The sequence below is a fragment of the Cryptotermes secundus genome, unplaced genomic scaffold (assembly GCF_002891405.2).
Source record: "Cryptotermes secundus unplaced genomic scaffold, Csec_1.0 scaffold706, whole genome shotgun sequence".
NCBI classification, from domain to species: domain Eukaryota; kingdom Metazoa; phylum Arthropoda; class Insecta; order Blattodea; family Kalotermitidae; genus Cryptotermes; species Cryptotermes secundus.
This window is the reverse complement of record NW_019727104.1, coordinates 163,189-175,312: the sequence shown is the minus strand read 5'-3', so window position 1 is coordinate 175,312 and position 12,124 is coordinate 163,189. Positions and strand designations below refer to the sequence as shown.

At 38.2% G+C, this 12,124-nt stretch overlaps 1 protein-coding gene across 1 annotated transcript in view; it reads right to left on the bottom strand.

The window, feature by feature from the left end:
• LOC111864468 (glucose-6-phosphate 1-dehydrogenase) overlaps positions 1-12,124 on the bottom strand; it is a 64,264-nt gene that overhangs the window by 1,662 nt on the left and 50,478 nt on the right. Inside the window, exons 7-9 of the mRNA XM_023851728.2 lie at positions 6,218-6,434; positions 3,679-3,884; positions 1,791-1,951 (exon numbers count right to left, since the gene is read on the bottom strand). Of these exons, the coding sequence (XP_023707496.1) occupies positions 1,791-1,951; positions 3,679-3,884; positions 6,218-6,434 (584 nt within the window). The remainder of the gene's footprint in view (positions 1-1,790; positions 1,952-3,678; positions 3,885-6,217; positions 6,435-12,124) is intronic.

Sequence of the window (12,124 nt, the reverse complement as noted above, 5' to 3'; positions counted from 1 at the left end):
GGGCAAGGTCGGGTGAGTATGGAGGGTGAGGAACAGGGGTCATACCATTTTTGGTCAAGAATTGTCGTACAAACAGGGCTGTGTGAACAGGGCATTGTCATGATGGAAAAACCAGTCACCTGACTGCCACAAATCTGGCCGCTTCTGCAGCAAACTGTTGCGCAATCTTTTCAAAACTTCCAAGTAGAAAGCCTGGTTAACTGTCTGACCCTGCGGAACAAACTCTGNCTGTCAAAATTCGCTGAACTGAGCTCCAAGTCACTCCCGACAGCTCCACAATTTCTTCAATGGTCCGTCGTCGATCTTCCTTGATGATTTCACGAATTTTTTCAACATTTTCATGTGTTCGGGCCGTGGAAGGACGACCAGAACGAGGTTTGTCATCAATTGACATTTCACCATTTTTGAAACGGGAAAACCACTCAAACACTTGAGTTTTCCCCATAGCATCATCCTTGTATGCCGTTTTTAACATTTCAAGAGTTTCTGTTCCACTTTTCCCAAGCAAAAAGCAGAATTTCACTGCCGCACACTGTTCATGAAAATCACCCATTGCAAAAACGACGATCACACAAAACAGTCGTCACTATAAACTCTGCCAAAACTAGTCCTTACCTTCTGAAGCAACGGTAGTCGGCTTATCGACTCAGGAATGTTAGCTCTATGCGCTCATATCAGCAAAATGCGGTACTACAAAAGCTCTGCCCACAAAAAAATTAGTTCGGTTTCTTTTGGGTACCCCATCGTATGGACTGCTGAATGATAATAAATGATATATGATCTATTGACAGAAATTCTGTACTAAGTGATTACCATTATGCCAGTCTCTTCAGCTGTAGCAGATTTGTATGCTGTACTTATCGAATCAACTCATGGCATGGAAATGGTTAATATGGATTCATATCATGAATACAAAATATAAAAATAAGTCATGGAGTGAGGATCTAAAATTATTTGATCTAATGAAGAATAGGACTTAAGTGGATTTTACATTAATACAATGTGATGCCATGGATATGATAGGGTCTAGTGGTGGGCTGTTGTGAACATGGTGATGAACCTTTATATTCCATTAAATTCCAGGAAACGTCAAGATGAGGGAATATCAGCTTTACAAAAAGGAGCCAGATGCAAGAATTTAGTTAATTAATGAAAAACATGACTTATCTTGCATGGGTTAAGAGGTCCCTATTATTTGTATGAAGTGTTCAAGTAACATTAAATGCACTGGATCTACTGAAAGATGTTCTTGAACATAAAGAAAAGGCTAAAGAGCCACAAGAAATATTCTCTGCTCATGAAATTACACAACTTTTTCATTGTCACATTCAGAAGAGCGAACGATCAAATATTATCCTGAGGCAATTAAATCCTGTCCACACATCCAGTTTCTTCAGATGTGTTTTAGTATTATTCTCCTGTCTATGTGTATGATTCATATAATGTTATTATTCCTTGTGGTCTTCTGACTAAAATTTGGTACAGTGTTCACACCATCCATGTCCCATTCCTCTTGCCTCACTCATATAAAACCTGGTGAGACATACAAAATATGAAGTTCCTCATTACGCAGTACTCTCCATCCTACTGTTGCTTCCCTCTCCTGGGTCTGAATGTTCCCCTCAACACCATTTGAAACACCCTCAATATATATGATTCTCTTAGGAAGAGAGAACAAACTTCATACTCAAATAAAAAACAGGTAAAATAACATGCTACTAACAGTGAAATATAATTTGTTTCCACCTAAGAATATACCGTTGATTATAAACATTTATTTATTTACTAACTTGTATGGAAGAGGTTTAACTTTCTCAGACTCAATTTGATGTAGCAGTGGAGTAAAAATTCTCCACGCTTCAGACAGCTCATCGGAGCGAACAAAGTGCATCTGAGAGCCACAGAAAACATCCAGTATCAGTCGTTCATATGCATCTGGCATCTTCACTTCCTGAAAAGAATTTTTTATGGCAATTACAAGTAAAAGTAAAAAAAGTAAGTAAAGGTATTCCTGTAACAGGTCGTGGGAGCCCATAGGGTTGTGAGATGTTGAGGTTCTCACATTTTCTAGACAGTCAGCTCATAGATGGTGGTAAGATTGTCAGCTCTATGTGCTGGCCACCCTTTACCCCCAAGAATATTCCTGGTACTCATTTCTGTTAGAGGCTGAATCTACCCCAGGGCCATACTGTGGCTGGAAGGATTAGATAAATTGAAAGAAATCCAATGACCTCATCCGGATTTGATCCCGTGACCTTCTGGCTTGTAGCATAGTGCCTCAACCAACTATGCTATCGCATGCCCCGGCAATTATAAGTACAATTAATTTATTACACATACATTTAACTAATATGATGTACACATAAGTACTTACTGGTATCCATTATTGTTAAGAAATAGATTTTTGCAAATGAGGTGAGAAATTCCATTTTCTTCATAATAATACTCGTATCGCTAGAGGAAAATCTGAACTATAAATAATACTAGATCTCTCAGAGGACACGCATTAGGATGGCGGTGACCTACATTTGTTAGAATGTAAGAGTTAAAAACTATAAAAGGCACTAAAATTAATTCTTTTTCTTTTAGTATACTGTACTCTGGAGCTAGTTTCTTATACTCTTAACACTTCACGGATCGGTGATTTAAATATTTATTGTGCACTGTTCACTTTAAAAATTAATATAAAATCTCCTAATTAATTTTTTGAACTAAAATTTTTGGAGAACACTTACCAATGCTCCTAGAAGTGCTTGAGGGTGTGATATTTTGGAAACTTTCCCCTTTGTGAAGTGGCATTACACAGAACTTGCAAATGTAGACATACTCCTTTTTTTGTGAACTGTGCAAACACGGCATTGCCTAGAAGTATTCTTCCTCTTGGAATGTTCACTCTTCACAATTTTCACGAGGGTATTTTTCCGCATATCACTCAAGAGTCGCCCTGGGGGGTCCACATGAGGCCTTTGTGGGGTGGGAGTTGATGGGCCCAGTCGTACTAAGTTTTTGTGTGACCCTGCTTCTGCCGCCACCATCTGGACTGTAGCCCAGGCCTTTGCCACATTCATCAGAAATGCTTTGTATTTCAATTTTGAATGAGGGTTTAGATTTTTTTTTTTTTTTTTAGATTTTTTGCTGTCCCCGCAATGTTACTACGCGCAATGTTATTACCCACATTATTGTCAGAGCTACTGTCACTTTTACTGTCTGTGGCCACAAATCTTTGTTGTCCCCCGTCACTGTCGCTGTCTGAATGACATTAATCCATTACTACACGTCTCACAAGGCAGGTCAGCTAGGTCATCGGAGGAGAATTTGTCCTTGATCCATTCTCCCCACTAGCTACTGGCTGATACACACAGCTTGAAGAAGGCAAAGCATTTTCCTTTATAGTCGGTTAAGTAAACAACAAGGTCAAGTTACTGACTGCTAACTAAACATTCCAGAGTCTTATCTTGCATCTGCAGGTGGTTGCGTGCAATGTAGGTGGTGCCAGAGCGATGTATAGTGTGTTGCAACTTATCGTGTTCTAAAAGCCTGTTAACACGCAAACAGTCCACCATGTTTAAAAGCGAAAAACCTTTTAAAGGGTGCGCAGTACGCAAAGTGTTAATTTACATGCAGAGAAATCTAAAATTTGACTACACAATCTATAAACTTTATTGTAAAATTCTTTACCTTGTATCTGCTACCGTATGTAAGATCAAGTTCAGTTTCTTCCATATCAAAAGTCATACCAGGAGTTTTTGTCATCATTTTGATATATACTGCCTCTCCTGGCTGAACTCTAATCACCAGCTCATTCCTTTTCAGTTTTCCACCAAAAATATCACCAGGCACATCACGATACTGAATTCGCACTTCTGCTTTTCTTTCATTCAGAGCTGAAAAATCAATTATGCATTGGCTTAAGTACACAAATTAGATTAACCTGTAATTAATTAGTTTTGGAACTACCCTAAAATATGATAACACATTTTGAGGTATTATAACTGAATTTATTCTACACTTGTTTGTTATTAAAACTGTGACATTACTATTATCGACAGAATTCAATATTTCTCAGTATTGCTGGGTTTTTGGACTTTGTCCATTGTCTGGTATTCCGAAAAACTACAGAACACCATGTTTCAGAAACTCAATCTGTTTCTGTCCTCCGACACGAACAGAATAGTCTTCAAGAGAACATGTGCATTCTGTCACATCAAAGAGTTATCAGCCTGTTTTGCTTTGATGAGACATCACTATAAGCAATTAATTCCTAGAGATGGAGGAAAATTATGCTCTTCTGTAGCTCAATGACAGTCTTACTCTTCAACTGGATGGTGCACCTGTCCAGTTTGCTTACATTTTCTGTGACTGAACATAAATTTCCCATGTCGATGAATAGGAAGAGGAGGACCAGTTGTATGCCCCTTCAGTCTCCTAATCACACAACTTGGAACTTCCTTCTCTGGGGCTATGCAAAAGACAAGATGTATGGCCAGAGGGTGAATATGCTGGATGAACTCAAACCATGGACCACTTCGGCCATTGCAGACATTATAAAGGACATGCTATAGCGCATCTGACAAGAGGCAGACTATAGGTGGGATGCATACAGAGCTGCAGATGCTGCCAATTGTGAAGTATTTCACATCTTAAATCTTTTCAATTTATGTGTAAAAAAAGTTTTAATTGATGAATACAGTACTGCAAGTAACACCCTGATACATGTTTTCATTCCTAAGCTACAAGTGCCTGAAATCCCAGCATTCTTTTTGGTAGATTCTATGCGACAGAGTCATTAAGTTCTTGGAATGTGGTTTTATCGCATCATATTACAAGGTATTCACCTTTTGACTTGTTCTGTATCCAAAGGTACTAACCTACTTAGGATTTATAGAATGTAAATAAATTCAATTCAATTCAACACTTATGCAGGTCCACATCGGCCCTCAAAATAGTTGCTGCTGGCCGCTATGCAAGTCTGCCAACGTTGATATAGCTGTCAAAAACATTGCTGAAACATATTGGCAGTAAATTCCTGTATGACGCTTTGCGGCCATTCCACGGAATTATTGACTGTGGTAGTATATCTATTCACTTACAGAGTGAAGCCCTACAGTGGAGATGCCAGCAATGAGTAAGGCAGTATGAAGAAAAGGGACACCTTCATTAGTGGCATAATAGAACTTCCATCAGATAGGATACAGAAATATGGAAGTAGTGTAACACTCAGAATTACTGGGCTTTTGAATTTTATCCATTGTCTTGTATTTAAAAAAAAAAATTAGAACATTACATTTTGGAAACTGGACCTGTTTCCATCGTCATTGTCACTGAGCTGTGGAAGAATATAATTTTCCACCATGTCTAGGAATTAATTGCTTATAGTGATGTCCCCATCAAAGAAAAACAGGCTGATGACTCTTTCATGTGCTGGCAGGCACCACACATTATTTTAGTACTAGTCCATTCAGGTGCTAAACATTCTGTGGGAGGCTGACCATCCCTGACACATTTATGCCTATTGACATGCCAGGTAGAATGTCTTCTTCCCACATTGCAAGTCTCTCTAATTGCTCATACCACCTTGTAATGCTCTTGTCATCAGGTGGTTTTACACCTTGCTCACAATTACATTCACAAACTCAAGTAATGGATTCAAATTTGCATACCAAAACATGGTTGGTGCTTCCTGCTGTACAGTAGACAATGTACTGACTGCACAGAACATGTAGTCAGAGCTGCTGTCTGTTAACTGCAGTTGCAATGCGCATGCAGCTTATGCCAATGAAAGCATTTCTGATTACACTGCAAATACCAATATTGTCATATCTGTTTGCGTTCCTGAATTACAGATGTTTGAAATACCAGCATTCTCTTCAACAGAGCCTGTACTTAGACCCACAAGTGACATATGAAGCAGAAATTTTTCAGTGAAATAAAGTTGTGATATGACTCTTCAGTTTAGCGTCATGGAGCATACATCCCCTGAAATTATTATATCAATATCAGCAGTAGGTGTTTCACTGGATAATTCTTGTACACAAGTATGGGAAATGTGGAAATGTAGTTTAAAGTATAGCATCACTGCTATTGGTTGGCTAAACTTCTCAACTTCTACTTGTTTGATAGTTCAGAGCACCACACTGAAAGAAGTTTGGGATTTGAGAAATTTTATATCAGTTTAATATGAATAATGTTATAAAAATGTTTCCACATCTTGACGTACCTTTGCCGCAGCGTAAAATAAATGGAACACCGTCCCAACGCTCATTATTTATTTTCAGTACGGCAAGTGCATATGTTGCAGTGCAAGAACCTTCAGGGACAGTAAGATCATCCAAGTATCCAAACTTAGCATCGCCTTCTCCTACTGGATCACCAGTATATTGGCCTAATATCACATCATCCAATTTCAACGGACTAATGAATCTTAATACTTTCACCTGCAAATATAGAAACAAATATAGTAATAGTACGGACTGTGTTGCTGAAAGTGGATATCAGTAACTCTCTTTCCAGTTTAAAGGATCACATCTGTCACTTTTAAATAAAGAAACTTTGCCTGCTACTTATTGCATTTGATATTTTGTTCTAAGAATACTGCTGAAAACTAAACAGAATATGCATGTATGTTAAATTAAACTTGTATTGTATGGTGAGGAGGTCACTTTTCTATGCTTAGAAGTTCAACCCACTGTTCATATAAGAAACATGAAATGAAACAATAACTACAGATATTGAAACTACAAACTGCAATGTGGTGACAATGGTATTGAAACCAGGTGAGTATTAAGAATACATTTCATAAAGTTTCTAAAAGAACATGGACAGAAAATGAGTATGGACAATATGGTGACTGAGTATGTTAAGAAATCCACACACAAATAGCACAATAAAAGTTAACATAGTGATTAAAGAGGTGGAAAAATTTACTTATTTATTTTTTAAGTGAAATATTCAGAAGGAAATGTTGACAGAGAAAACAATAGAAGAACAAAAAATAGTTATACATGTTATCTGATATTACGAGATCACTGGTATGATATCACTCCTTGGAATGTTTATGCCCTAATAAAGGATAAATCTGTAGATACAGAAGACAGTTTTTACGAGGAACTAATCACATGAACATTTTATTTGAGATTCCAATGCTAAATGAGTGAAGAAGATAGCTTCGATCCAACAATTTGGAACCAGAGTTTACATGAAATTAGGAATGATAATGGGTTTAAAATAACACTCTTTGCCACATCCAAAAATATAATTGTCAGTGGTACAGTATTCCCACATCATAACATTCATAACATTTTTATATATAAGAGATAGCATTAAAGTGTACTTGACGTCCAATCTTTCAGGGAGCAGACTGATACTGATGATTATCTGGTGGTGGCAAAAGTTAGGGACAGACTGGCAGCAACCAAATGAACAACACAAAAATTTGATATGGAGAGGTTCCATCTTAAGAAAATGAACAAGGTAGAGGGCAAAGAACAGTATCAGGTTAAAATCTCAAATAGGTCTGCAGCTTTGAAAAACTTAGATGTCGATGTGCATATCAGTAGACCTTGAAGAACTATTAGATAGGATATAAAAATTTCAACCAAAGGGAGTCTACGTTATTATGAATTGGAGCAGCATAAGCCATAGCTCAGGAAAGGATGTTCAGAGCTATCATATAAAAGGAAAAAAAGAAAACTGAGTTGCAATTGTTAGGGGACCTCAGCCAAACAAATGAGGATAATCTGAAAAATGTAAGACATGAAGCTAGTGGATGTTTCAGGAATAAGATGAGATAATGTCTGAAAGACAAAATCAATGAGCTTGCAACACACAGTAAGAACAAGAATATTACAGATGTGCATAGGGGAATAACTGAACTTCAGAAAGGTTACCAACCTAGAACTCACTTGATAAAGGATAAGAATGATGATCTGCTGGCAGATTCCCCCAACAGTTTGAGTAGGTGGAAGGATTACTTCTCTCAGCAATCAAATGTAGGTAGGTTTAGTAATGTTAAGTAGATGGAAATACATACAACTTGGCCGTTAGTACTTGAGCGAAGACATTTTAAGGTTGAAATTACTACTGAAAAGTTGAAGTGGTATAAATTGCCAGGTACTGATCAAATTCCAGCAGAATTGATTCAAGCAGGGGGTGAAACATTAAGTTCTAAGACCCATAAACTTGTTAATTCTGATTAGAATAGGAAGAAATTGCCTTAGGAGTGGAAGGAGTCTATTATTGCACTGGTTTACAAGAAAGGCAATAAAACTAACTGCTAATTATTGAGAAATATCACTGTTATGAGCTTCATTCAGAATTTTGTCCAGTATCGTTCTCTCAAGGTTAAATTCATACATAGATTGACTTATTGGCAATTATCAGTGTGGGTTTCATCACAGCAGATAAACTACTGATCAGATTTTTTGCATTTGTCAGATAAGGGAGAATAAATGAGAATACAATGAGACAGTATATCAGCTATTCATAGACTCAAACACGCCCATGATTCAGTTTGGAGGGAAGTACTGTACAATATTCATACTGAGCTTGGAGTACCCATGAAACTATTTATGCTTATTAAAATGTGCTTAAATGAAACTTATAGTAAAGTACACATAGGTAAATATTTGTCTGGTATGTTTCTATACAAAATTGTCTAAGACAAGGAGATGCTTTGTCACCACTGCTTTTCAACTTTGCATATAATATACCATTTGGAAGGTCCAAGGAAACCAAGTGGGACTGAAACTGAATCGGCCACATCAGCTTCACATTTATACTGACAATGGAAATGCATTGGGAGACAACATAAATACCATTAAAAAGTACAGAGGTTCTAACTGATGCAAGTAAGGAGGTTGGTCTAGAGGTAAAGACAGAAAACTAAGTACATGTTGATTTTTGTTTTCAAACACACATGACGACGAACAACAACAAAAAACAAAGTGGGCCATATTTACATATAGTACAAAAGAAGTAAGAAAAATCACAAAACTTTTCAAAGACACACAGATAAAAGTAGCATTCCGCACACGAAACACAATAGAAAATATGTTCAAACAAAAACCACAATTAGATAAATACAATAAAAGTGGCATATACCAAATGAAATGTGTAGATTGTCCATTGAAATACATTGGGCAAACAGGCCGAGAATTTAACACCAGATATAAATTTTAAAGGAGTTTTCTAAATCGGAACTGAAGATTTTAAAAGTGCCAGTTCATGAATGTCAAAATTGACGTGTATGGGTGACAAAGATGATGTATGAATCAGACAAATATAGCAAAGTAGATCCTGTTAGCCAATTGGGAAGACCTGTGTGTTTTTTAAATTTTAAACTGGGTGCAGTGTAACAGCTACGTGAGTGTATACACCTGATGATGGCCGTTTGCGGCTGAAACATGTAGTGTAGAAGAAGGCAAAACGAAAGACCTACAATAAATTGTTACACTTAGGACGGAATTTATATCACATATCGTATAGAGTGTAACAGGATGCTTAAATATAATATTGGAGTATTCTATATTTAGTGTGTATATAAAAAATGTTATTTAGGCTCGTGATGTAGATGCAGTAATATTAATGTTAATTATTTAGTCGGTGCCTCGTCTTACAAAGTATTGTCCGTTCTGTCAGGAATGTAAACAACGACTCATTCATTGTTTATATTCCCTACAGAATGGACAATACTTTGTAGCAGAGCTGAAACTAGGCACTGATCTTGATATCAGCTGTGTTGTGACGGTTTTAATAAAGAAGTTGCATATTATAACACAACAGGATACTGGCTATGAATGCTAATAACATGAATGTAGAACAAGCAGAGTGTAGTGGAGGAAATTAATGTTGCCTCCTATGGTGATAAGTCACTAAATCTTTGAGATTTTTAATGGGAGTTAGTGAGAGGCTTTATATAGTTATGACTAGAGGAATTACACAAGGGTTACTTTGCAGAAGCATTTGTTAATGAGTGTCTTCTTTTCCATGGACTTTTTCTGAGTCTGGAGAAAACTACTGTGGGCACATGCCACATTATCACGCATTTTCTGCAACGCACACTCTTCATATCACTTTTCACCATCACGCGCGCTAACCAATCAAATTGCTCCAAACGTTTTCATTTATACTGTGCTCGCTGCTAGCCCTGCATCTACATCATCACGCGCGCTAGCCAATCAGCGCCCTGCAAATTCTTCCTCCTCAGTTCCAAGTTTTGCTCTGCCCATCGAGCAGTGTATAAAAAGGAGAAGCCGCAAACCGGCAGCATCAGTCTGACTTCAGTCTACGATCAAGCCACATTCAAGCAACATCAGCCAGCAGGCTTCGTCGCCAGCGCTCGGTCTTCGGAGGCATCGGCAGGCTGCGCCAGGCACGACTGCCTCGGCCCTCCGGCTCTCACATCCGACGCACTGGGGCACCTCGCCTGGACTCGCCAGTGGTCGTGACCCTGTCCAACCCACTGGGCATCTGGCATAGCCACTGCCTCATCACTCCTGCGACTGCACTGTGCAACCACGCAACTTCAAATCAGCTGCCGCACGGCGATCAAGCAACCTCCAGCAACGGCCACGCTGTGGCCAAGCAAACCACTGCAACTAACCTCTCTCCCTACGGGCGCATGCTGCGCTACCTCACCGATCAAACATCTCAGCAACCACGGTCCTTTTCAGGACCAACAAACTGTTCCGAAAAAGTGGGTTGTCATCGGAGTAATGACAAACAACAAAGGTAAAACCCCACACTACATTTGAGCATTTCTGAGATAAGTGTTATGATCCAAGCAAAAGATTAAAAGAAGTTTAACCATATGTCGACACTGAGCTCAGGATCTTCCTATACACCAGCTTTCAACTGTTCTACTGGAAGATTTTTTTCTATGCACAGACAACGAAAGAACTGCCTACATTAATAACTGAAAATTTTTTCAGCCCTTTAGCTATCCTTGGTATTGAATCAGAACTCACAAAAGCTATTGATTACACATATGTCATGACTCCTTCGCTATTCAGCTATCTTGGTGGAAGCTGCTTTGAATATTCTAAGACTTCAGAGTTACTGTCTCATAAGGACTGGCCTTGGAACATTTAATGTGATTTTTAAAATGCAAGTTAGTAGACATAAATTGAAAGTGAATTTTTCTGTTTAATAGTGATAAAAACAAATAAATATTAAGTTTAATGTGCTCAACTAACATTTTATCTACATATTCAGATGAAAGAGGTAGGCACAGATATAGCTTCATACTTGCAGTTATGAAGAAATTACCCAAAATAAGTTTTCTTCAGATTCCACATTATACATTTTATTGCTAAGAGCCCAAAGGTGGCAAAACCACTATGGCCCAGAACTCCAGGAAACCTGAATCCACCGATGTTTATGGTCATAGATAACTTTGTCTCTTCATGTAAAGGAAGAGCAGAGACCAAAGGTATTTGAGAACAGTGTGCTGGGGAGAATATTGTGATGGAAGAGGGATGAAGTAACAGGAGGTTGCAGAAAACTGCACAATGTGGATCTTCATAACTTGTATTCTTTGCAAAATACAATTAGAATGAACAAGTCAAGGAGACTGAAATGGGCATGGCAAGTAGCATGCATGGGTGACAACAATTAAAGTTTCGGATTTGTTACAGGTGGTAGCTGATAGCGCCTTATTGTTATAGATAATGGTTTTTGTTTCATGTTGTATATTATTAAATTTAACTGGTATGACATTACACAGCTGTGTTGCAGTATGTGATTCACTCATGTTGACTGTTTCTATATCCATTGGTGTTAACCCGTTGCCGTGGTTCGTCGTGTATGCTTCGTCAGGGATTTAAATCGTCTGGGGGGGTTCGGCGTGTATGTTTCGTCCAGCTGCACACCTATGTTATAACGCCCATAATAATTGATGGTTTTGCTGTAGATTGTTAGATTTTTCGCTGGCCTGTTGTCACAAGAACAGAGTATACTAAGCCAACGAGTTTAGCTGAGATAAGGCATCGTTACATATGCCTGTCTTGCAGCAAAGTTCCTGTGGCTCTTGCGAGCGGTTTCTAGCTGTACCGTAATGAAAGGCCTGTTTTCTTTGCTTTGAAGATATAAACAACAGAGACGTGATATTTACGATGTTGATAATATC